At 36.7% G+C, this 27,335-nt stretch overlaps 2 protein-coding genes across 4 annotated transcripts; one reads left to right on the forward strand and one right to left on the reverse strand.

Annotated features, from left to right (window-relative positions):
• Positions 1-9,200: 9,200 nt before the first annotated feature.
• Positions 9,201-27,235, forward strand: LOC129777243 (apolipoprotein D-like). Of its 3 annotated transcripts, none has more exons than XM_055783410.1 (5): positions 9,201-9,596; positions 26,313-26,561; positions 26,619-26,698; positions 26,756-26,851; positions 26,923-27,235. In XM_055783410.1, exons 1-5 carry the CDS (start codon positions 9,568-9,570, stop codon positions 27,102-27,104), a joined length of 636 nt encoding a protein of 211 aa, XP_055639385.1. In that variant the 5' UTR covers positions 9,201-9,567; the 3' UTR covers positions 27,105-27,235. The 3 variants fall into 3 exon arrangements, with proteins under 3 accessions (XP_055639385.1, XP_055639383.1, XP_055639384.1); XM_055783408.1 differs by lacking the exons at positions 26,313-26,561; positions 26,619-26,698; positions 26,756-26,851; positions 26,923-27,235 and adding exons at positions 24,532-24,780; positions 24,836-24,915; positions 24,983-25,078; positions 25,137-26,306; XM_055783409.1 differs by lacking the exons at positions 26,313-26,561; positions 26,619-26,698; positions 26,756-26,851; positions 26,923-27,235 and adding exons at positions 24,532-24,780; positions 24,839-24,915; positions 24,983-25,078; positions 25,137-26,306.
• Positions 16,526-18,888, reverse strand: LOC129777242 (zinc finger protein 28 homolog). The gene is made up of 4 exons (XM_055783407.1): positions 18,759-18,888; positions 17,559-18,698; positions 17,280-17,495; positions 16,526-17,225 (listed from the first exon to the last, which is right to left on the reverse strand). Exons 1-4 carry the CDS (start codon positions 18,796-18,798, stop codon positions 16,918-16,920), a joined length of 1,704 nt encoding a protein of 567 aa, XP_055639382.1. The 5' UTR covers positions 18,799-18,888; the 3' UTR covers positions 16,526-16,917.
• Positions 27,236-27,335: the final 100 nt, after the last annotated feature.

Here is a 27,335-nt window from a genome sequence, read left to right on the forward strand (position 1 = left end):
CTATTACTTTAACTCATTAATGCTCAAGTGTACAAGAACTTGATCCAAATGGCATGAAAATTTCTAGTCCATCTAGGTTTGTACCGAAACGGGGGGGAAACGCAATATTTTGGTTTGGAGTTCTTTGGAAGTTGAGATATGAGATTTCATACGCTGAGCTGACACAGTATCAAAAATGGAAATCATTTAAATATCGAACAAAACGGTTTTATATCATAAAATTCAACTTCAACAACCATTTTCATTCATACACACACTCTTTACAGAGGCACGGGCCGAAGGTTGTGCAGTCCACTGATCATTCAACAAGAGCCAAAGGTTGTACCGCTCATGACAACTCTACACGAGCTGATGATTGCGCCGGCTAGTGACCATTCTATCCTGGATTCCTCGAGGCGAGAAAGACGCACCACGCTAGATATGGGGTACAGACTAGGGGGGCGTTGCTGATTAATGGTCGGCTGCATCCCAATAGGAAGTATCCCGTGTCGGGCACACGTACAGAGCATCGAAGACTGCAATATACCAATTATGAGAACACTTGTAATACTAACCTCGAGCCAACCGCGAGTAATCGGTTACATATTACTAACATAGTTGTAAGACAACAATTGTCAAAATATTGGACTCCCGGCCCCGTCAGGCTAACGCCACATGTGCCTTAATAAAATATATATTTTGGAAAAAAAAAAACCATTTTCATTGTTTATTAGCACTTTCGTGTACTGCCGTTCTACGCATAATTGTCCCACGGTTCATAGGGATTGCATAGAACATAGTACAGTTATGCGTAGAACGGCAGTGTATCTGATTTAGTATCATTGAGTATGGTACCGGAAAAAGCACTCCGAAGGGTGCTTCCCACATCACACTTCAAGCAAGTATACGTCGTACATCGGTTGCAATACGCACACCTTCGTTGGGTACCAGTTGGATTCGTATTAATGAAATGATTTATTCCGTCAAACCTAACTTCCGATGACTTCGAGTGTTCAGGCTTGATCTGCATGAACTCGATCCTTGCTGGATTTATGTCACTCATCCGAATTTAAGGTCATTTTTTCCCAGTGTCTGCCTCTCTGCTTCTTGCTGCTGCCCGAGGAGCATTCTTGTGATTGGCCTCGTTTAATGTTGCTCTCGACATTCACTTGTTTTCCAAAACCGGAAGGGCCGTCCTCCGAGTCACTATCTCCAGCATCCACATCGCTGTCTCCACCGCTTTGGGGCACGATGACAAAGTCAATATCATTTGTTGACACTAGATTTTAGAAAGCGTCTTTGTCTAAATCCATCAGATAATTGTACAGCTCCTCCGGATTATCGGGAAGCTGATATATCTCCTATTGAGAAAAAAATATACCGTAGTTGCACAGCGTATGAAATTTCATACGCTCAAAAGTAAACATAGATTTTTATGCGGTTTCATAATTTTCTTGTGATTTTTTCGTAGATATATTTTTTTACATTCGTCTAGTAGTTTTGTGTCACTGATTTTAGCAATTTAGAATTCTTTAAGAGGTAAAACTTTGATAAATTTATGTTCACTTTTGCGACTCCATTAAACTCGAACTTTGCAAGCTTCAATACACAACAAAACAACAAAAATGACAGATAAAATGACACTGACACAAAAAACACTCTTAAATTGTCATGTAGTATCATTTAAAATGCGCTTTAGTTTCATAAAAAACAGTTTTTCAAAAACGGGCATTTTTGCGTATTAAATTTGATACGCTGGTCACTAATGGGTTAAGATAATTTTGGTAATTGAGGTAATTTTGTTCTTTGTCGCAAAACATCAGAACCGTTTTTTTATTTTTTCATTAGGGTTACCATTTCCATTTTAGGGATGACCGAAAAATCCATTTTTCCCAAAATGACTTTTTTACATAACATATACAAAAATCAGAGAGGTATTTTTTTAAGTTTTTATGTTGTGATTTTTCAAATTTAACGATGGTCCGAAAAATCAAATTCTTCCATTTTTCCCAAAAATGTATTTTTTCAAAAAAATCATAACTTTTGAACTACTGGACCGATTTAGATGATCGATATATCAAATTGAAGCCAATGGCCTAGATATTTTGAAAGAATATTGCACTTGCAAAATTGTTAGATTTCCCATGCTCCAACTTTCTGTTCATTAAGCTATCGCAACCAAAACATTTAAACTTTGAAAAATCGAAACGAAAACGTTTTTTTTACGTGATTTTTGAATGATTTTTGAATATGTTATGTAAAAAAAACATCAGCTTTCAATCAAAAAATATAAAAATCATAGCACTCTTGGTCCCGAAACCATTTAAACTATAAAAAACGAATATAACCAATAACCATGAAAACAAAATTCAATTTGTTTGCAAGTGTGATATTTTTTTTAATGAAGATTACCTCAGTGGCTTTAATTTGATATATTGATTATCTGTTCAGTGGTTCAAATGCTATGAATTTTCAAAAAAGTGGAAAAAAATGATTTCTCGGACCACCCTAAAATGGAAATGGGCACCCTAATGAAACAATAAAAAGAAATACTTGTTGGAATTTTTTTTTTTGAATCATCAGTTAACTTTGAAAAATCATATCTGAAAAACGAAAAAAATAGCATCTCTGATATCGATATATGTTATGTAAAAAATATATTTTTTTAATGTTTTATTAATATATTATTTTTATATTTTCTTATATTTTTTCTTGAAATCTGATGATTTTTTACATAACAGATCTCGATATCAGAGATGCTATTTTTTTCGTTTTTTTAGATATGATTTTTCAAAGTTAACCGGTGGTCTGAAAAATCATTTTCCCCTTTTATCCAAAAATGACTTTTCGCAAAAAACTATAACATTTGAACTGATTCAGATGGTCGACGTATTAAATTGTAGTCAATAAGCTAACCTTCTTTGAAAAAATATCACACTTGCGGAAAGATGGGATTCTAGTCGTATAGGTCTAGTATTGTCACATAGGAAAATTGAACGAATACTTAAAACATGTTAAATTTACAAAATAATAACTCAAAAACGAAAGATAACACCTCTCTGATTTTCGGATATATTATGTAAAAAAACCTCAGCTTTACAGAAAAAAAAATTAAAAAATATAGCGCCCTCTACCTTTAACCGAGAAACTATGAACAACTAACTCATCTGAATCGGAGAGTTTAGATTTTTTGTAGTGGAAAAAGGGGGAAAATTTTTATTTCGAACCATCGGTTAACTTTCAAAAATCATATCTCAAAAACGAAAAAAATTGCATCTCTGATATCGAGATATGTTATGTAAAAAATCCTTAGCTTTCAAGAAAAAATATTAAAAAATATAGTGCCCTCTAGACCAATGCCATAAAAACAATAAAAAACGACTACAATCAATAATTACGAAAATAAAAACTATTTCATTTGCAAGTTAAATATTTTTTAATAGAAGGCTTATTGGCTTCAATTTGATATATCGATCATCTAAATCGGTTCAGTGGTTGAAAAGTAATGATTTTTCGGACCAATTTAACACTTTCGTCGCCCAGGGCGATTCGGTCGAGTTTCTTGTGGGGCCCAAATTCAACTGTCGCTAGAGAAATAAGCGGGCAACGATAATAATGAATTCGGGTTTGATTCAGTACTACTTTTCTGTTGAATCCGAATGAAATTAACCGACAGCTGATTAGAAAACTTATAAAAATAGTTTTTCACTCAATTATTGCCAACGATAACAAAAAATTAAATTCAATCGAACGTACTTGCTCTATATACTATATTCGATAACGATGAATAACTACAATTTTATTGGGGAACACGGAATATTCAGTTCAATCGATTGCAAAAATTCTGTGGATATATAATACTAAGAACATATGTCACATTTGTGGGAAAATAATCGTTTTAAACTATATCACATTTGGCAGCTCCTATTTTTCACGTGATTCGTTTTCATCGCTCTTTGCGCTTGGTAGTTAAAAAGCTAAAAGAAGAGCAAGTTGCAAGTTTTTTTTCCTGAGAATAATAATTGCCCAACGCGGATCAGCCCCTGTTTATTCCAAAAACATTTTTTTAGACACACATGTGTTTTTTTCATCCTTAAATATTCACCGGACGGCGTGATAGCAAATCTGAAAGCGAAGAAAGAAGTGACATCGAAATAGTGCGAAGAGTTAGAAGAAAAGGTTTGAGTATTATCACATCGAGTTCCGATTAGGATATTGAGGAACTATACGCAAGTGAAGACCTGGACGATATGTTAGAAGAACTTACTACAAACGACATAAAGATATTGATTTTTAAACAGTACATTTAAAATGTGATTTTTCACAAATAAGTCAAGCCAACTAGTCAAGCCATTTCGTTTGATACCCATATTGATGAATTTTGTGATGACGGTCATTTTGGGTTTACTTTTTTCATAAATAACTATGTTCTACTAGTCAAGCCCTTTCATTTGACACCCATATTGATGGGGTTTTGATAAAATATGTAGTCCGCTATTTTGTAGCAGCCGCTATCTTGAATTTTCAAGATCACGGAATACGCAGTTTTATAACGACAGCAGAGATAAAAATTTCAGATCAATCGGTCAACAGGAAGGGAGTTAAATTTCTATATGGGCAACCCTACAGATAAACATACAATCATACTTACAATAGATAATGCTAAATAAAACCGTTTAAAAGTGTAGTATAAAAACTATATTTTTATGTTTTTGATTTTTTGATTATTCTACATAACCCTTATTTACGTTTACGTGCCTATTCTATCAAATTCCTTTTAAAAATCGTATTAAAATTGAACGAGAAAGGTGTCATGACGGGGCCTACCAGGAAATACACCTGTCATCCAGATCTGACGAGGCGATCAAAGTTTGAAGAATAAAATAGGTGTGTTTTGTCGATTTTAAACATCGCTCGCATTTTCCTAAAATACATGAATACATGAATTTTTGCATACAGTTCGTCCCTACATGTTTCTACGTGACGAGCAAGAAGAATCGGTGTATACTATGAATTCGTTTCCTTTTTCGATAGCAGGCAGATCAGTTGACAAAATCAATGCAGAGTAAATGGTCGGGGTTTTGCCAAAACGAACCAAGTGCCAAAAACATTATTTTGAGATATTTCAATTTGAAGTTTGGGCTCCCATTAATTGACTGTGTCTGATCAAATCTATCATTTTATCACGTGTTACAAACAGGATGTCAAACATAATACTCCCTTTCATGCTGTAAGCACACATCTTCGTCAATTTCTGATTCAGAACCTTTAGGAAAATGAAAAAAACTAAATTATGTTGTTGCTAGACACGCAAAACTCCGTTCTCATTGCAGCCAGAGCGAAGCAAGTACATGCTATCTATTAACATAATATCGTTACACAACACATTAGTATTTTGTAGCGCCTCTTGACTAATTTCATGAATGGTATATATATTGATTCACAAAATAATGTCTTATTAAATGAAAATAAATTGATTTAAGAATGCATTACACTTGGTTCGTTGTGGTTGAACGCAATTTTGGAAAATGCAGATCAGCCCTCTTAACACACTTCTACACTTCATGGCAGCCCTTTGGCTGTCTTACTAACATCCGAAACAAAAAAATCTGTTAAAGATTCGGATCTGCCTTCTCGGAGAAAAAGATCTCTGTCGTCTGATGCCATATTGTGGGTTTATGGTTCACTTTGGTTGAATGCAATTTCGTTTTTTTACCGGCTGCTACACAGAATTGTTGTATTGGACCTGTTGTCAATTGCCCGAATGACATGGTCTTTTTACAGTCGATAGATTATTATTTTATACATCCAGTGATGTAAATAACTCAATTTTGAAAAAATGGCGCTTGGTTCGTTTTGGCAGAACCTCGACCAAATGATCTTGGAAGACGACCATACTTCATTACCTCTAAATTTCCGACAATAACTTGGTTTCGATGGTGAATGGCTCCTGATCTTTCTAGTTTATTTTACTACTTCAAATCTTATGACTCAACTCAACTTATAACAAACAGCTTTTTCTAGGGCCGCCATTTGAAGTATTAAAAGAGTTGAATTTACAAATTCTGAACAGTTAAAAGAATTGTATCAGAATTGAAACATATTTCAAATGATACTTATTGTAAGCAAAAATTTAATATTTCAATGCTGCGGTTAGATTTTCAAATTGATGAATTTGAAAATCTCACCGCAGCATTTTTTTTGTGTAAGAAAAATGTTTTCGAACTTCTTTGTAATTCACAAAAAAAAAGTTGTATAAACACAGAACATTGAAAAAATACTTTTATTCTATTACTAGCTGACTTGGCGAACTTCGTCCCGCCAAAAAATTATTTTTTGTTATCACATTCACGTTTTCTTTACTTATGGGTCCAATCGCAGAACTGTTCGTTGATTGATTTTATAATCTACCCTTCAAAATTACCTTTAAATATAAAATTCCTAGTACTTCTACCAAAAATCGTCATTATAATATCAGATTATTTTCAGACACAATTCTCGTGCAAGATTTTTCATTCACTTGCAAATAACATGTTTCTCCGTTACATGTAATAAATGTTTGATACTAAAAATATGATAGAATAAAGACAGCCCTAAATCGGACAATTCCTTTCTCGAGTTTTGCTCTCATCAACATATTCGGTGATCCATTTCTCTTTATATAGATAGAAGAAGATAAAGGAGTGCGTTTTATCACCTGAAAATCCATTTCCGTTTCCGAGCAAAGAACAATTTCGTTAGCGCAAATACCAAATGGACTAACAACTGTCACTATGTAATTGTAGAACATATGCGAGTTTTCCGAATATTTTCAATTGTTATGTTTGGTTGTAATATGTGTATTATTTTTACGGGACCCTCTCTCAAAAACCTTTACACGCCAAATTTGGCTCCATTTAATTGATTAGTTCTCAAGTTATGCAGAAATTTGTGTTTCATTGGTATGGTAGCCTCCCCTTAGGAAGGAGAGAGGAGTGTCAAACCACCATAGAAACATTTATTGCACCCTAAAACCTCCACACGCCATAGTTGGCTCTATTTGCTTGATTATTTCTTGAGTTATGCACAAATTTATGCTTCATTTTTATGGCAGACCCCCCTTAGAGAGGGAGGTGGAGTCTCTAACCACCGTAAAAAACATTTATTGCACCCTTAAACCTCCATATGCCTAATTTGGTTTCATTTGCTTGATTAATTCTCGAGTTCAGTAATTTCCGAGTCCATGAGAATCAGACAGAGAGGCAGAAATCCATTAATATATATATAGATATGATTGGAAACTAGATATAACCGGATCCAGCATGTAATTATTGTTTTTATGATTGACAATGTAATATTTAAGTCAAAATATTTGCAATTATTAGAACCTACAATTACTATGAAAATCCGACCTAATTCCGACCGATTAACAAATAAAGAAACTGAAATAACTTTATTTAAAAGTATTATAAGTGATGTTTCTACAATTAAATAAGGATATAACATTATCAAAAATTAACGGTAAATTCAATTCACCGTTCCGGAACTAAAATCGGCATGGCTTAATCAAAGTGTATCAAGTTCATAAACCAGATGCAAAACAACTTCGGTAATAGGATTATTATATATATGGTATACGATAATCCACTGCAATCAGTGGGAGTTGCCGACTACCAATCATATGATCGAATTGCACAATGAAAAGAAACTGAATGTAAGTAAGAAAGATTTGAGCTCATTGACCTTTCCTAACTCATCGACCCATCTATGCTCTTCACATGTTTGTTCTTATAGGCGATGCCGATGCTTTTATTTTAATGTAAAACATTCTCGATTCCTCATCCTCATCTATAATTGGGGAATCTCTCTCGAAGCCCAATTGGTTACAAAACGTGCAGCAGTTATAAATCACTCCTCTGATGAATCATAAGGACTGACTTGTGTTCAATACAATCTCACCTGTATTTCAGTATAGTATGCATTTCCCAACAAAGTCTAAACTCCCAAAAATTATCATCATAGTTCTAAAATTTTATATAGATAGTATAAGATATTTTCGTACAGCTGTGCTGTTTTTACCACAGGCCTGTTTAATAACAAATTCACCAATCTTCAGTCAACAAAAGTTTAGTTTTATATACTACATTCAATAAAAACACTGCTGACACAGCGAGTCGCTAAAGCGCGTGTAAAAATATTAATTTGCGTGCAATCAACGAAGCATTTTATTTACTAGAACCTCATTTCTGGTTCCAATGCAGTAAATCCTCAATCAGGATGATCGAGAACAGTAAAATATAATACTGACCAACTCATCTGTTGTACCATGCCTCTCATTATGTATCATTTTACCTACCACCATCCATGGGACCATTATGTTGCAGTGATTGGAAGCTATCATATTCCTTCAATCCAACTGCCATTAAGAAACAGGTTTTCCCCTCAGTGAATCGGGTCACTAGGGCTACTCCAATAGCGCATTTCAGGTCCATATTCATCTCATGACACAGTCAAGATTTCTGCGAACGGAGGAAAACATAAACAGCCATAAACAGCTGTTATCGTCGTGTTTTACATACAGCGTGTAGATAACGAGTTTCCATTTCACTTGGAACGTCACAATATAATTGCAAATTTTTTTCTACGCGTGGAATCGAATGAAGATTGAGGTATTTTGCATAGTAAATGCTTTTAAACAGTAGAAGAAGCGACTGATGAATAATTACCAATGCGATACGCATGCATCACGGAAGCAAGACCATTTTTAGGAACTGAATAAAAAGTCGTTCCACTCTTTGCTCATTAAGTTTTTATGACTTCAATGATCAAACAGTTTTTCGAGTGACTTTTAGTTTTGTGATAGATGAGAAGTCTCCCTTGTAGGCTGCAATTCTACTCATTGGTGACAAACTAAATGTATTGTTTTGACAAAAAAATGCGCCAATACACGGTCATTATATGATTTGAAACCTACAATATGCAGCGAACTGCAAACGCAGACTTCCTGATCTAGAGAATGTGTCATAACAATCAAACCCAAGATAAGTTTGATCTGCATCCCAACAGTTCATTTCAGCTTAATTGCTGGTATAGAATCCCTCAATCGATCGACTCCAATTAACCCGGCAGCGAAGTAATTGGATAGCTGTACTTTCGCTGTATCTCCTAGGTTCGTCGGTATGAACTCATACATACAATCTCTCTGCGCTCGTGAATCTTCCGAGGTGTGCTGGGAAGGAAACATCTCCGTGAGATGTTCATTCTTCAACGTACATTCGGAGGATCAAGAGGTGCTCGCGAGGCAAACAAAACATTTTGTCGGCATTACCTGAGTGTTACTTCCGCAAACAAACAAGTGTCGTTTACGTGAATTGATAATTGATTCGATTGATTGGTGCTGTCTGTGGACAGTTTATTACCCGGTGAAAGCAAAGGTGGAAGACGGATACATGAGACCGCTTTTTTTGTGCGTATCCGTTTGACGTTGGAATACATCGGCGGAAATTGAGTTATCGATAGTGAAAATAAGGAGTTGGGTCGTTAGGATTGTTGTGACTTCGTTATCGTGTTTCATGTAGAGTTGTAGATAAAAAGATAGATAACCGATTGATGCATTTTAGAAATATGACGAAACAAAGGTAAACTGCATTTCATTTAATAGAACATTCAATGGTGTCCAATGTTACTCACGAGTTTTAAAACTCCACGTATGCTTGATTCATGAATGGAATCAACGTTTCTATGAATTAAATTATAAAGTTGTTTAACTCTTTCAGGACCATACTTTTGGTGAAGATTTTTTCCAAAAAGTACAAACATGAAAATGAAACAAAATTTCAACTAAATCTGATGCGTGATATCAGTATTTGATGCAATATTTCATACCGTTAATGATTCGAAAAACTATCATTCACAAATTACCACCCCGACGTTTTTGCTCCAATATTCGATGATTCGGTACCATATCACCACTGAAATGGAAGATGACTCGTTTATTGACCTCAAGTTCATCAGAAATTGCTGGTTTGATGCAAACATCGTCAATGAGTTATACTGTTATGATTTCAATAGCATGCTTTCAAAGCAATTTTTGAGCTATTAAACCAAGTTTTCGGATCAATAATTGACAATCATATAATTCTTGGAAATTTTATCTTTCGAATAAAGTGATTATTATACCCATCGTTGACCCGGGAAAATATTCATGCTTAAACGAGGAATCGATCCCTCCGCGGAAATAAAAAGTGCAAATAATAGCATAATAATAGAAGTGCTGCTTTTCTTGATATTGAGGGAGCATTTGATAATGTTTCACATAATTCTATAAGTAGAGCTATGAATAAATGTGGTTTTGACAAGTGCATCTCCAACTAGATACATGCTATGATTGCCAAACGAATGATAAGAGCCAAATTGTTACCGACCAATGACCTAACAAAAAGGGTAGTTCAATTTGCGAACAAAAAAAAAAGTAAATTTCGTGAAAAACAAAATCTAGTATTTAAGTTAAATATTTGTTTTGTTTATTGCTGGCTGGTTCAACATTGTTTATTGTTGTTAACGTTAGTTTTGTTCCATAAATTGTTTTTTTTGTATCTATTAACCATAATTATAAGTGTTTGTACTAATTCGGAATTGTAATCTACGACGATTGTCAGTCCCCTTGAGTTTATCGGCGGGCAAAATGATAATGAGTGGATGATGTTCCGGAAGTGGGAGAGAGAGAGGAATAGGAGAGAGGAAGGATTGAGAGAGGAGAGTAGACGGGAAATGAAAGAAGGATCAAGGTTTCGTGGAAGGAAATGTAAAAGACCTCGGGCACTTTAGCTGGAGTCTGGAAACGACGAACAACTATACGAAGATAGTGAAGTAAACGTAGTTAGAAAGTGTATATTTACAGTGAGTGTTATACTCCTGGGTGTGTGACAAAGAAAACAGGGACGTTCCGGTTCACGCCACGCTGTTTCCAAGCGTGCCCCCGGATTAGGAAACTTCCAGCCGCCCGTGCGCAGGTTAAGCGCTGCAGTTAATCCAGCGATTTCTACAACAGAACCGCAATTCGCTGTCAAATCCGTCTGTGGTATCACAGTTCAACCCACGACCAAGGTACGTGCCGAAAGTCTCTCCTCTCTCTCCGTTTCATCAACCATCAACCACGTGTTCATCGAAGAGCCCAACGGTCGACGAACGGCGCCGCAACGAAGAAACTATTGAATAAAAATTGTAAATTGTAAATGATTTAGTAGTTTTCACATATTTTTTCATTTCGAACCAGCCCTATTGAACTTCTCTTTCGGTTGTGGTAGTGTCGTCCGCGGTACAGGGAGTCCCCCGTAGTTCGGAAGCCGACCCTAAGAAAATTAGATAGAGGTGAGCTAAGCTGGGCGGTTATGGAGTAATCCATAACTTTCAAAATTAGGAGGATTTTTTGTAGCAGCACTGGAAAAATCCCATCTAGTCCTGGAGATTTAGAGGGCTTTAAGGAATCCACTATCCATTCAACCCTTGACTTCGTAAAGACCGCCCTAGTCACTTCTTTAGCTCTATTCTCGTCTCTGATTGGACAAGATTGAGCTGTATTGAGGACCTGTGCGTTTCCCGAAGTCATTTGGATTGATCCTTGGAAGTGTGTTTCCATCATGATACTAACTGTCTCCTGAGAATCGGTTGTGAACTGTCCATTTTTATTTTGGTTTAGACTACCAAGTCCATTGGTATGATCCTTTGAGAGGGTTTTATGGAGTCTTGCTACAGCAGGTATATTTTCAACTTGCTCACAAGTGAGCTTCCAAGTCCTTCCTTTGGATTTGCGAATTTCTTTATTATATTCCGTTATGGCGGGTTTACACTAGGGAGATCTATAGCTATAGATGGATTTATTCACCTGAAAATAGGTGTAAACGGGTTCTTCAAATGTTGATGAAATATTGGTCCCAAATTCCGACGAAACTAGTTCGAGCTGTTCAGTGGAAGGAATAATTTTCAATGACATCGAATTATTATCGAGAAATTTGGAATGATAAATATCCCAATTTGTTTTTCTAGGGTCTCTGAATTGTTCTATCAGAGGATCCCCTGAATTATAATTAAACATTATATGTTTGTGATCAGATAGCGACTCTTCACTTGACACATGCCAATTCTTTAACGTATCTGATAATTTAAAGCTACAGAGTGTTAAATCAAGAACTTCTAGTCTAACTGTGTAAACAAATGGTTACAAATGTTAATATTATGCGACATGAAATATTCAAGCAAACACTCACCCCTAGTATTGACGCCGCTACTATTATTACTATCCTATTATGAATTGTTTGTTCTTCAATTTACAGTGTTGAACCAACGCAGCAACTTCTAATGAGACAATTTCAACGTTGTCTCCTGGAAAATAAGCCGATGCGATGATGATAGCGGTTTTCCCTCGGGTCGTTGGTACCTCCAATTGTATTGCCACGATGTCTCTATTGATGAATTCTGTAAAGGGTACATGCTCAATGTTATCCCGTAGAACAATTGCTGCACTTGGTGCAGTTTGTGTGCTATCGTAAACGAGCTTACATTTTGGTGTAGAAATTCTTCGGATTCTATGATTGTTGAACCAAGGTTCTTGAATATGACCCACGTCCAAATTCTCGTGAATGAACCTTCTGCATAGGACACTACTCACTCCCTTGGCGTGGTGAAGGTTCACCTGAATGAGTTTTACATTATTCTCCATCTTGTGGGTTTTGTTGGTTAACATTCTTCAGGGGCATGTGATTATCCCTCTGATTTGAGTAGCTTCCAATTGTCTGTGTGCTGGTCTGTTTCTGAGCATTCGTTGTGGTATCATTGAAGCTTTTATAACAACCAGCAATGTTTTCAGGTCTTCTTGATGAAGTGCTTGAGCTCTCCCTCTGGAACGAACAGGCACTTACCTTGTTTGACCCTGAGTTCTGTAAACCGCTGACACCTTTGGCGGCTTTGGTTTTGTCCTCTAGGTCTGAACGAGTGAAGCCCGTTTGTCCAGAGTTTAGATTCTTCCCTTCGTCAGTGACTCCAGGGTCTTTTGTTTCGGGTTTACCTGAGCTTCTGTTTGATTTTCTGAACCAAATTTTTAATTGATGGTCATGTCTCGGTCAACTAGCGTCTTCATTGATGATCCGTCGAGCGTGAGTGTCCATTCGACGTGCAAATGTTATTATTTTGGTTCTCGATAAACGCTTTAATTGTGTTGTTATCATATTTTGCACTCTTCGGAAAGATTGTAACAAGAATGTCTGGCTTTGGAATGTTGCTCTCATCGACAGTTAGAAGCTCCGTGTCTTTCCACGGAACTAGGGAAGGGACCAATTTTATCAACTACTCAGACGTAGGTTTGTCGAAACAGTTGATAATCATGTACCCTGGTTTGTAGTTGCAATTGGAAAATTTTGGCTTCAGTTGTTCTTTCCGTTAAAGTAGAACAGCATCAAAAATTGTATCTTCAACAAAATTTTGTTGATTTGTGCTTAGCTCAACTACTGGATAGTTTTTTATTCTCACCTCCACACGACTGGTTACATCGCTGTAAGAGAGTTGGTTAGTTTGTGTACAATTTTCAGCACCCTCCAGGCTCTTGGAAAACCCGGAAGTGCAATTTCTTCCATTACAAACCTTTGGTTCGCAGATTTTGAACCAGTAGGTAATGAGATAGTTTTTCCTATTCCAGCGTTATACGGCCTAGCTTTGCAAGTGTCTTTAATGGTTCAGGTTTACCGTCATTAAAGCCGCTCAAGTCCATTGCATTGCTAGGTCTTTTCGCCGGAACATCAGATGGAGGCTTCTCAAGAACCAATTCACGGGCTTGTTGTTTGTCGTAGTAGAGGTAAACATAGTTGCACAATTATTGTAAGCAACTTTGTAGAACAAAGTATTTTTCTATCTCTTGAAATAACCGGTATAGCGCTTTTTTTCTAAGTTGCGTTAGGGTCACCATGAAAAAAACTGCTTTTTTTGCTCCAACTTTAATATTTCAAATTTTACATTCAAACGGTCTTCAAAAGACTTTCAAAGCTTACTAATACAAACATTCTGCGATGTAGAATTCATCAATATCTCAACCCTGCTCAAAGTTATTGATATAAGCTTTCTTCATTAGTTTATCTTTCTTTCTGGAGCAAACATAAACAATGTTTATTGGCGGCATTTGAAAGAGCATATTTCACTCTACATGATGTGTGATTTTCAAAACTATCTTATTTTTTGTATTTGATAAAATAAAATTGAAATCATGAGTTTTTGAGTAAAAACCCATCAATAACTTTGAGTAGAATTAAGATATCGACAAGTTCCACATCGCAAAATGTAGGGGTTGATAAACTCTTGTGAGTGAGGTCAATATACCCCTCGATAAGAGTAGCTCATTTAGGAAGTCGTTATGGGCATTTGATACTGGCAACACGTCAACGTGGTGAGAAGTTCTGACACATCGTTGCATAGTCCTCTTTCGATTACGGAACGACCTCGAGGTAAGACGTGTGGACGTGCGCAATGATGAGTGCATTGATGCGCCGGGTGATTCCTGTCTGAATTTAGGGCCTCACAACTCTAAAAGTCATACGAAGACAATTTCGATGTAGAATTTCAAATATAAAAGTTTGTCCACGACCATGACGAAACGGTTTTTGTGCTCTAAGTTTTATATTTGAATTCTACATCAAAATTGCCTTCGGTCGACTTTTAGAGCTTTTCAATACCAACATTTTGCGATGCAGAACTTGTTAATATCATAACCCTACTCAATGTTAATAATAGTTTTTACCCCAAAAAATTATAAAATAAGTTTATTCGGTTTTACAACAGATGGCGTAACTTGATTATTATTTCAGTGAATCAAATTTCCATATATTCGTTGCAAAGCTACTGTCATTGCGCGTCTTTTTCAGTATATGTCAAAAACTTGAAGCGTAAACAACATAGTTTTTTGCCACTTCGAATATGTCGAATATCGTACCAACGAGAGCGTTTTTGCGGGGAGTGTTACTTCATTACTCCAATATGAAGAAAAAAAGTGCGGAAAGTCATCGCATTTTGGTCGATGTTTATGGTGACCATGCTCCAACTGAGCAAACGTGACAGACGTGGTTTGCACGGTTCAAAAGTGGTAATTTTGACTTGGAAGACGAAGATCGTTCCGGACCGCCAAAAAAGTTTGAAGATGAAGAATTGGAGGCTTTACTCGAACAAGATCCGTTACAAATGCAACAAGAACTTGCAGATAGACTTGGAGTAGCTCAGCAAACCATATTCGATCGTTTAAAAGCAATGGGAATGATCCGAAAGATAGGTCATTGGGTGCCGTATGAATTGAAGCTACGAGACGTCGAACGCAGTTTTTTCACTTGCGAACAACTGCTCCAACGGCATAAAAGAAAGGGTTTTTTGCATCGAATCGTTACTTGCGATTAAAAATGGGTCCATTACGACAATCCTAAACGTCGGGCATCGTATGGATACCCCGTCCGTGCATCAACATTCACGGTTATGGTTATGCTGTCTATTTGGTGGGTATGGTGTACTATGAGCTGCTAAACCCGAATTAACGAGGGACCTCTACCGACGACAATTGATGCGTTTGAGCCGTGCACTGAAGGAAAAACGCCCACAATACGAGCAAAGACACGATCAAGTTGTTTTGCAGCACGATAATGCTCGGCCGCATGTCGCAAAACCAGTCAAAACATACTTTGAAACGCTGAAATGGGAGGTCCTATCCCACCCGCCGTTTTTTCCAGAAATTACTCCGTCCGATTACTACCTTTTCCGATCGATGCAACATGGCCTGGTTGACCAGCAATCCTAAGGTTTTGATGAAGTCAAAAATTGAATAGATTCGTGGTTAGCCGACAAACCGGCCGATTATTTCCACAAAGGGATCCGTGAATTGCCAGAAAGATGGGAAAAAGTTGTGACTAGCGATGGGCAATACGTTGAATATTGAATTTGTAACCATTTTTGCAGAATAAAGCTTTAATTTTTGAAAAAAAAACAACGAAAAAACTTACCGTTAATCCGGTAAATTCAACTACCGATATTTACCCACTGATAAAATACCGTGTCATACATCTTGCATTTAGCCGAAATCTTGGTTGTAGTCTCAGTTCTAGAAAAGAACGCTTCAGCTGAACCTTTCCATTCCATTCTTTGTTTTTAAGAGGCTTCAAACTTCGCAGTTCATTCGCGGAACCTGATGTCACCATCTAATTTCGTCACAATTGTCACTGTCAGCCTAGTGAATGGGTTGTTGTAAATATACTGCTTCTGCTTCTCCTAAATTTACGACCACTGATTTGACATCTTGAAATGGATCCAATGTTTATGAAATTTGTTAGGTGATTTTTGAAGACATTGAAATCAATGTTCACTAAAAAAAATCTTCTTCTTCTTCTCTTCGTTTCTAAGAGGCTCTTAATTTTGCAGTTTTTTCGCCTCTAACTCAGAAAACTAAATTTACAAAAAAAAGAACGATCAAAAAGATCGGAGTGATCGAAAAGATCGATCTTCTAAATATCCATCCAAAATCGCCCAACCCTAGTCTATACTGCTTTCGATATTTTTAATGAAAGTTTTCATTATAATATAATATTATTTCCAGATTCGATATTCGTTTAATACTTCATATAAATGGCACATCTGATGGTACGGGTTGTTGAGCTGTTGGCCGCGCCTGGAGTACAATTGTCTTCTTTCCGTACAAACGGTATGTTATGGAGGGTCAACCAATTCAGAGTGGCCCAGGTCCACATAGCTAGGGGAAACAAAACCACACACAGCTTTTTTTCTCTCTCTAGTGCGTGTGGTGAAAAACGTGACATGAATTTAGTCACGCTATTTTTCTCTCCTTCGATGACATGGTAATTTCTCAAATTTTCTAATTGTATCAAAACCGTTGATTAGTTCGTTAATCTATATGTACACATTCACAATCCTAGAACATTTTCACTGGGGATGAAGCAATGGCTGTTGTGCACTGAGATGAATCGATTGGTGCTGTTCCTGCTGCAGAGACAGCGGTGGTTGGTTAGTGGGATACACACCAAATGGTGGCAACACGGTTGATACATCCTCAACGATAGAAGCATTGTTGGCAGACGATGGTTCACCTCGTAGAAAATGCTTCTTCTCATGTGTTAACATGTTGTATTTGTTGTTGAACTTCCGGTGACACACGCTACACTCAAATGGCATCAAGTCGGTATGAATTATCGAGTGCTGCCGCAAATAGCCCTGGGTGGTGAAACCTTTCCCTGGAAGCAATGATAATTAGCTCTCCAGCATTGTGAGGGCATTCAGTGATTTACCACAAACAGCACAAATAAAATTCTTCTCTTCTGTGTGCGTTTTCTGGTGCTTCTTGAGAGCCGCCTTCGGACCCTTGATTCGTTGGCCGCAAACCTCACAATCATGATATTCCGGCCCGTCTGCTCCGTGTTGACGTTTGATGTGTTTTATTAATAAATTCCGACAAGAAAAGGATAATTTACATCCCTCCGTTTGGCATGCGTAAGGTTTAACACCTAAAATGGTAACAATTGGAAATAATACCACATGAACCAAAACCATTCCAAGACTTCACTCACCTAGATGCTGATTTTTATGGCTTTCGACTGTGTGATATTCGACCCATTCTCCGCAGAAATCACAAAGAGCACCCCGCTTCCGATTTGGATCGGCTGCATTCTTTCGTTTCTTTTTCAACCTACCTTCCGCATCCTGCAGGGCTAGTTGGTCATCCCCACTCGAGTCCTTCTCTTTTCGCTGTCGTCTTTTATATGGCTTTGTAACGATTCGGATTCGTTTCTTCTTGAACGTTTTTGGAACTGGCATAGGACTTGGCGCGTAATCCTCATCCCTTGAAGAGGAATCATAATCGTCTTGGTTTTGATCGTCATTCTCTGCCGAACTATTTTCTGAATCTGACTTGCTATAATTAGTGTCCGCCATCAACTGCGCCACTGGAGAATGATTGCTTGAATCATTTTCCGGCTGTGAGTCGATTACATCGACCAATTTTGTTTCACTGACGGGTATTTGATCCACCATCACCAGCTCGATTGCTTCTGGTTTTATTTTAACCTCTTCCTGTGGCAAGGATTGCTTGAAAAAAGACGTTGTTTCATAAGCTGTCTCTATATCACGTTTATGGGAATCTATCAAAACTTTACACCTATCGATCAGCTCTAAATTCTCCGTTCGATCCCAGCCATTGTTGGTAATTGATTTTCGCTCATGCACTAACATATTTCGCGCCATCATGCATGTGTTCCGGAAATCATATATCAGATCAACCAGCGATGTGCAATTCCGGCAAATAAACGGATATGCATCGCCAAGGTACACTTTGATCCCAAGGGCAGTGAGAATTTTCGTTTTCTGTGGGAACAGTATGTAGGATAAACTGGTTTCCGGTAGGCGCCGCAGACATATCCTACACTGCTTCTCGATGGCTCCATTTGTTACATCTGGGGCAAGCGGTTCATCCGTTATTGTACCAACCTGAGAATTTATCCACACTTCCTTAGGAACAGGTTGTAAATCGACCTGAACACCTCGACTCGTAACCTTCCGCTTGGCCGTTTGGATGCCCACATTGTTAGAATTGCGATTACATACTTGGGGGAAAATAATATCCGGTTCGGGATCCAGTCCGTCCAGCGGTTCTGTTTTGATCTCTGCACATTCGAACTGTATCACATTTGAGATGCACTCCAAGGACGGTTCTGGAAGAGGGTTGTTTCAATTATCACCCGCATTTACCAAAATGTTGTATTTATTCCTACTATTCACGGTTTTATTTTTTGCTCCGATTTCTCGGAACATTACTAAATAAGTTTGATAACAAAATTTGCGTATATAGAAATGTTTGTTTACTAGACGAAACGTCAAAACAGCTGAATATAATTTACACGCTAAACCGAAGCAACACAATGTTGCTTCTTACGCAGTCCAGTGTTGGTGTGCTGGAGTTAAAATTGAGTTTTCAGACGATCACCAATCGGTGAACAAAGGCAACTCAATTGCTTCCATTCCGATTGGAAATAAAAAAGGGGAAATGCATATAAACAATATATTGTCGTGTAATTCTATGTAGAGACGAATGAACTCCTTTAATCTCTTTAATTCAATATCGTTGTCTTCGTAATTCTATTTCTATTTGAAAGATGACAAAAAATCATTGATCGTTGTACTGGTGCTATGTGATTTCCGTGCATTTGTAAATCAGTTTGTTTGCAAAATAATGCAGTTATAACTTAGCAAGCAGCAGAGCGTGCTTGAAGGGAAGCTAAGGTCGGGTCTGTAAATCGATTTCCATTACTGGCAATGCCATTGGAGATTTATTATTAACAGATCTTTCATAGAAGGGCTCTTCACATACCACGTAGACAACTTTTAAAACAAAAAACAAAAATTAAAACAAAAAAGTAATCTACAAAGAGCAGCTCGATGTAAGTTTTCGTCTGCAGAAAATAAGGTTCTCAATGTTATCTAGTAATTTGTTGGGAGATTTTTCGTTACGTGAATGTTTTACCATCACTTCTCTTCCAGTTTATCGAATCAGCGGTGAAGTTTTCTCATTTTTACTCCAAAAATATTAGCGAAAATAAAATACTAATCAAGTCGCTTAAGACGGACACTCCACCGACAAAGAACAAACATTTTGTTTTCAAGACAATTTAAAGATAAAATGATGATGATGATGGCCCACCTCATACCACTACAAAGGTCTGAACAGGCCGATTTATCTTATAGATAATATTTATGTTCGAAACAATAAAGAAACCAGTGTTAAAAAAACAATCAAAGCGAACTGGCTCTGTTGCAGGCATAAATTTCTATTTATTGAACATTATAAATAAAATAAAAACAAACAATGTTCCAATTCGTTCCGACATAATCTCAACTTCAGGCCCAAAGTTTTTTCAAGGCATGTCAAGAAAATTACCAACCCGGGAAGATCCATAACTGATTGGAAATTGAACCCAATGTCTGATAGTTCATGCTTAGAACATAAAAGAGATCTGTTATGGGTATCTCCACCTTCTTTTATTAGCAGATGCTAACTTAGTTAGCAAGTGCAACCACATATCATGGATGAATCAGCAGAGCGGTCTTTAAAACGTAATCCGAATGCCGGAAGCTATTTTAGAAATGAATAAAATGAGAAAAAAGTCACAGGGGGGTTGTGTCCGAGACACGACCGCGTAGTTGACGTAGGATTCCGTTAGGCTATCTGTTGATTTTGGATATCTTTGAAAAATTACATCGTTAAACTCTTCGACAATGATTTGATGTCCCTGAAAAGGGCCGTTTTGTTTGGTTATTGGGTATTGTTTGTTCATCCCACCAGTGTTTACCGAATGGTCATCATCAGAAATATGGTAAACAGTCGTTGGATGGTGCGAATCAGATAAAAGATACCGAAGTGGAACATGATATGATGGCAACCGTCCTCTTTGATCCTAGACGAGATGCCTCCTGTGTTGTGTATGGATTAAATAAAGAAAAAAAAACTCACCAATGTAATATAAGATAATTACCAATACCGAACACAATTATCAATTTTTCTCATCAGTATAAACATGCCCAGCAAACATTAAATCGCATAACAAGCGTATATATAACATCATATGCCCTAAAATTTGGTTGGCATATAATGCGCCTAACTGGCATATGCATGCAAAAGTGGAGGCCATATACATACATGGCAAATGCTTACCGAATTTGTTTGGATGAATATGCAACTTTGACCGGCTATAATAGCGATTATGTTGGAATTGAATTGCGATCTAATATGAATATATTCATGAATTGTCAAAGCACCAAATACGACTTTTACCATACTCATATACGATTGATTACAGACATAGAAAAAAACCAATGGCACAAAATATTTTCGTGAAATGTTTATTATAACCTCACGAATCGCCATTTTTATATATGAGTATTTATGTTCGTAGAAATAATAATTGATTGATTGACTCATGTTGGGAATGGAATATGAATGTTTAAAATGACACAGATTGATGTTTGGTGAAAACTGCTCCGATGTGGGTTCGAACTCACGTCGTGTGGATTATCATCCATCAGCTATCTCGCGCGGCTATCTGAAATATAATTCAACAGCGGTTAAAACTTTCAAGTGCATCAGCATTTCATTGACATTTCAATATGATGTAATATGTTCTTTATTAGGATCTAATATGATTACTGTTCCATGATTTTCTTCAGCATGCAACACGATTTACTACAGTACTGAATCGATTAAAATTATACGCTTATACGACACATAAACTGCATCAGCGTAATATACGCATATGATGCGGATTAAATATATTTTACGACAATATACATCATAAAATTGATGTTTATTATACCGAATTGCGACTTAATTTGATAATGGTATATAAAATCGAGTTTTTACATTTTATGCGATTTCAAATATACACGATACATACTTTGATTGATATTATATGCGATTCTGATTTATTCGGATTTCTTGTAAGACTTGGCACGTGCAAAATTATACGATTTAATGTTTGCTGGGATGGTACTTTAATATTGAGAAAACATATTTGAAATGGAAAAAATCATTTTCTTTTATAATTTATATAATAGTCACTCAGCTATTCAACCCAATGCGAATTTTAATTGGACTTACAACACCTAATACTATATGTAGACAATATGGGAAGTATATGAACATATCAAGTAATTTTTAACACAACTGTTACCATATACAATTTTACAATTACACTTGTACTAAATTTTTCACAATGCATGATCGGTCATTGATATGAAATTTCACGAAGCAACCAACATATATAGTAATAATATAAAATATAAAAATGCCCCCGACTTGCATATATTTGCAAAGCCGTTTTCCCCCAGGCAACTTGGTTTTGATGCCTCTATTCGGGAATACATTTCGGTAGGAACAATAGTTTCACCTACTTTCATGTATTTGCAATGTCGATTTCTCCTAGGCAGCTTGGTTTTGATGTCTCTGTTAGGGACGCGCCGTATGTGTCGTCAATTTCGACCAATCAGATATGGCTATTTTCGTTAGGATAGGGGTTGAGATTTTTCAGTTGTTCGATAGTTAGATTCATATATTATTTTCTTCGATATAAAAAATTGTTATGGAGTGCCGAAATCGATTGACGCTTAAATCTCATCAATCCATCATGAAATGTCTGAGCAATAGGCGTTTGAAATTGGACAATTTTCACGATGTGTCCGATTTTCGAGTTTCAATTTGTACCCCAATATGTTCCCGAAAGACGTAATCCTACGTCAAAAAATACAAGTCCTTCCATGTGGCTTTAGTCTAGCTTTTTTGTCAGATTAACTTTAAGCCACATTTGAAGACCTCCAAAACTTATCGAGTACATAAACTTGAATTTTCGGTTAGTGTCCATCTTTCCCACCCCAAGTGTCCATCTTTCCCGCCTAAGTGTCCGTCTTTCTCGACTCAATCTTACTTTTTCAAAGATGCCTTACACATTAATTTTTCAAAATTTCTGCCTCAAAAACAAATTTTACTATCAATTTCTTTCAATTTGTGGTGAGATATATTTTTTTTAAATAGCTATATTTTTTTGTGGAATTCACGAAAAAAATCAACTTTTACTTAGGCTGTCCGTCTTTACCACCCTTCCCCTACATATTTTTATCCTGATGTGTGTGGGTGTAGTCTGTGATTCCTGTCTATCCTGTAAACGTTTCATATTAATACGTTCAGCTATTTTTTATAGCCGATTTTTTAAAGTTTGGAGGAAATTAGTCTTATTCTTACAAAAAACAATAATGCTTTCGAAAATTCTGTCGGATATTATCTGGATGGGCTTTATTGAAAACGATGTTCAATTGGTGATGAATTGCGTCAAAAGTATTAGAAAGAACGCTTTTGGTAGACCGTCGTATCCCGAAAATTTTCTGGAGGCGCTGGATTTTTTGACAAATAAATTTACTTAGTCAGCATAATGATCTCCGTCGAGATAATTTGATTTAAGACTTATAATCAAAAATACGAAATTAGCATTACAGACCCTGAATGAAGAATGGGCCCACTGAGTCGAGAGTAATTTGGTTTAATTTTGCCTTACAAGTACTATTGAAGTCATCTAGATACACAATTCCGAATGGTCACTATGGATTTGGAAATAAAAAATATTTTGAATGAAACATGGGATAGAATGCCTTCTCTAGTAATTATACGCCGATGGAGGTTCTTTATTGCGTAGACGACAACGATTAATGTGGCTGGACAGGAGCGCAGTTGAGGAGCTATTGGCCTTATGTTCACTTAATTTTTTGAGCATATAATTTGTTTCCATGAATTACTTTATCTGTTTTTTAATAATAAAAACATGAAATATAAAATTAAAATATTTTGACTATGGGACTAATTCAATTATTTCTATATGGAATATATATGGAAAAACAACAGGGGTAGAGGTAAAGTCAATGTCCACGCTTGTCCACGGAGGGAGTTTAAAATCGTGCTTATCATGTGGACAGAAAACTTTTTTCTTAATAAAACACAGGTTTGTTGGGTTCAACTTATTCTGGTTGTAGCTCAACTCTTACATTTTAAGACTGAAATTCGATTTCGGTCATATGACCACTATGGGCCCGTTCAAAGCGATCGATCTGTTGGACCTAATTATTTCACTACTCGGGCACACATTTCGACAGGAATGTTGCGAATTTCCCGTTGGGTATTATCACTGAGCTCTTCCAAAGTTGCTGGTTTATTGGCGTAGACCAGTGACTTGACATAGCCCCATAAAAAGAAATCCAATGGCGTCAAATCGCATGAGCGAGGCCGTTAATCGACAGTCCATTTTTCGAAACAACACGTTCGCCAAACTTTCTATTCAATAAATCCATTCTAACATGCGCTGTGTGGTAAGTGGCACCGTCTTGTTGAACGGCAAAATGATGGTCATCCTTACGACTAACAAATACGGTCCAATCACTTAATGTTAATGGATGACCCTTTAGAATCCGCCAGAATGCCCGGAAATTAAAACCCATTCTCTTCTGTTACCTTAGAAACCTTAGAAAATGTGGCGAACTAGAGACAGGAATTATTTAGAATATTTCAACAATTATTATATATCAAATGAAGATAGTGTTTAAAAATGGACGAGATAGATTAAATTACAGTACACATATGCAAGTTAAGTAATGCGATTTTTTTTCCTTTACAAATGCTTTTAACATTTCTGGGCTACTGAGTAAATAACTTTTAGCTCTCTAGAACATAATCACATTTTTTTTATTGTATTCATCAGTAGAATTGCATCTAAACTTTTCGCCTAAGATTTACAGACGATAATTATAATGAAACTCTAGATAGACAGTTATCTTGAGCTTCATCCAAATTATAGCCTGTTAACCAATTTTTCGATACATATTCTTTTATCTCTCCTCTTCTGTACGATTACAACATCTTGGTTATTTGGTAGAATTCTGTCGTAGACTCTTCAGATTCAGCTTCTAATACGACCAAGGAATGCTCATTAACATGGTTTTGTATGTTTATAGACGAATAACCCTCACCCTCCTACTCCTATCGATATGTGTAACCCTGGCAAACGGGCAAATACCATCATTTGGAAAATGCCACAAAGTACCAGCCGTGCAAAATTTCAACGTAGATGCATTCATGGGACGATGGTATGAGCAGGAAAAGTATCCCTATGCATTTGAGTACTCTGAACACTGTGTTACGATTGACTATAAACGAAACAGCGAAGGAATAATCTCGATTACAAATCGACAAACAGACTTCAAGTAAGTTTGGGGTTCGCTATCTTCAACAAAAATGTATAAAAATGTATAATTTCAGCAGCGGACAACAGAATTTATTTTACGGAACAGCAAGGATTATCAAATCTGGTAGACTAGTGGCGAGGTTTCCCGTACCATGTATGCTAGCGAATATTCCGATTCCTGGTGCTAACTGAAATTTTTATTAACGTGGATATTCTTCTAGTTAATTCGGAAGCTCCCTACTCGATCGTAGGAACTGATTATAGAACATTTGCCGTAGTCTACTCTTGTTTGAATTTTGGAGATCTTTCCAGTCGGAGTACACATTAATGATTGAAAGCACTGCATGTTTTTCACATAATCTTCTTATGTTTTAGGTATGGCATGGATTCTCACTAGACAGCGTTCCCCTTCACCAAAAGCAAGAAGAAAAGCATATGCAGTTCTGGATGCAGCAAAAATCTCCAGAGCCTATTTGACGCAAACAAACCAGCAAAATTGTGATCCAGAAAAACGAAATATCAATAATCGTTCAAAACAATCTTCAACGTCTTCATCTATCTCTCCTCTTTCCTATGATGTGTATACTACTACTCCTTCGCCATTTAAATATTCATCTCTGACTTCACGTTCACCTTCCCATTCTTTGTCTAAATTGTCTCCACTATCATTTAATACTTTTAATTTTTCTTCACTACTTTCGGATTTCGCGTCTTATACAAAACCCAGTTCATCCACTACTGTCCGTCCTTATTTGTCTTCATTTGCACCACTATACTCATTCTCTTCGTCCCTTTTCTCTTCGACCACTTCACCCTTTGCTTTAGATCATTTCACTAATCGATTTAAATCTTCCTTTTCTACAAGTACCACTACTCCGTCTCCTATCAATCCAACCCTCTCTTCGTTAGCGAAATATTCTTCTCTGAATCCCTTATTCTCATTCTCTTTTCCCACTTCAACTCCTTCCATCCTGAGCCCATACATTTATCGATTTAATTACTCTTCTCCCAGCCTTATAACTACAACTACTGCCTCTCCTATTCATTCTTACGCAGCATATTTACCACATCCATTGAAATCATCTCCTTCTTCTCTGACATCTTCGAGTTCTTCTCTAACATCCAATCTATTGACTTCATCATCTCCAACTTCGACGTCTTCCTTGCTTGCTGGTCCATCCGATTCGTCTTCCCTTCGAAAACCAACTCACACAGGATCTTCAGGATCATCGCTAGCTAATTCTAGGAGGAGGTTAAGTCTGCTGGATGTGATATTGTTTTCGTCCCTGGTTTAGCTGTTAGTTAGATCGTATACTTTAACAAATAAAAAAACTGCTCTTCAACTATCAGTATAAAACAGAAACAAGCGAAAGACTGACTGTGGAAATTAACTTTTATTTATAAAATAAATTTTTAGTGGTATTAAGAACGAAAGCGAAGATCTCAAAACAATAAATGAACTACAATGACCAATGGAAATAAAATTTACTTTCAGCTTTCCACTACTTCCGACGAGAAGATATGTTACACATGATTTGTCTTCAATTGCAGACGAAACAGCGTCATACTACTACTCTTATCAGTTGGGGCAATTCCAACGAGTGGACAAATTGCCTCGCTTGGAAAATGTCCAGACGTAACCGTGGAGAAGGATTTCAATCCGAAGGCATACCTGGGACGCTGGTATGAACAGGAGAAATATCCTTTCGTGTTTGAACTGATCGGGCGATGCGTTATCGCGGAATATGGATTAAACACCGATGGGACAATTTCAGTCACGAATCAACAATCAAACATGATGTAATATGACAATTTGAGGAAGTTTTTTTTCTTAATTTATTTTGTTTATTACTTCAGTACCGGTGACGAAAATTCAATCTACGGATCGGCAAGAATTGTTCAGCCAGCAAAACTTGCGGTGAAGTTTCCTGTTCCATGTATGTTTGAAATAATTTGAGACAATGCCATCCTATTAACCGGTCATCTATTTTTAGTGGACGTTGAAGCTCCCTATTGGGTTCTTGGAACCGATTACAAAAACTATGCTGTTGTTTTGTCGTGCATTGATTTCGGAGGACTCTTGAATACAAGTACGTTTACACATGAATTTGAAGCTAAGCGTAGCTTCAATTCTAAATCGTTTATTGCTGAGTAATTTCAGAAGTAGTGTGGATCCTCACAAGGAAGCGTTATCCCGAGATTGAAATCATGGAGAAAGCATACTCAGTCTTGGACGCTGCAAGACTTTCGAGGTCGTATCTCACACGAACTGATCAGAAAAATTGTGCAGAAATTAAGGAGAAAAATGTCATGGGTGCATCAAGGAAGGGGGTATATGAGTGATGAGGTTGGAATGTTTTCTCTGATTCTTTTTATGAACAAAACTTAGATTAAGAGACAAATTTATCAAAGATAATAGTTATGTTACAGTAAGCTGTAACACTTAATCTAATCTATATTCTAATAGATGCTTACACACTAAAATAAATTCTATTTTGAATAAAAATTCTAAATTCGTATTAAAAATTTCTGTAGAGGATCAAGTGACCATGTTTCATGACAGATGTTGACTTT

Source organism: Toxorhynchites rutilus, chromosome 3, assembly GCF_029784135.1.
Source record: "Toxorhynchites rutilus septentrionalis strain SRP chromosome 3, ASM2978413v1, whole genome shotgun sequence".
In the NCBI taxonomy this organism is placed as follows: Eukaryota; Metazoa; Arthropoda; class Insecta; order Diptera; family Culicidae; genus Toxorhynchites; species Toxorhynchites rutilus.

What these genes read in the sequence shown, in the direction of transcription:
- LOC129777243 (XM_055783408.1), top strand. Translation starts at nt 9,568, where the DNA reads ATGCATTTTAGAAATATGACGAAACAAAG. An exon ending in GGCGAGGTTTCCCGTACCAT is followed by an intron (nt 24,916 to 24,982) that starts GTATGCTAGCGA and finishes ATATTCTTCTAG; the next exon opens with TTAATTCGGAAGCTCCCTAC. An exon ending in TGGAGATCTTTCCAGTCGGA is followed by an intron (nt 25,079 to 25,136) that starts GTACACATTAAT and finishes CTTATGTTTTAG; the next exon opens with GTATGGCATGGATTCTCACT.
- LOC129777242 (XM_055783407.1), bottom strand. Translation starts at nt 18,798, where the DNA reads ATGTTCCGAGAAATCGGAGCAAAAAATAAAACCGTGAATA. An exon ending in AAAAAATAAAACCGTGAATA is followed by an intron (nt 18,699 to 18,758) that starts GTAGGAATAAAT and finishes ACCCTCTTCCAG; the next exon opens with AACCGTCCTTGGAGTGCATC. An exon ending in TTTTATTTGTGCTGTTTGTG is followed by an intron (nt 17,226 to 17,279) that starts GTAAATCACTGA and finishes CATTGCTTCCAG; the next exon opens with GGAAAGGTTTCACCACCCAG.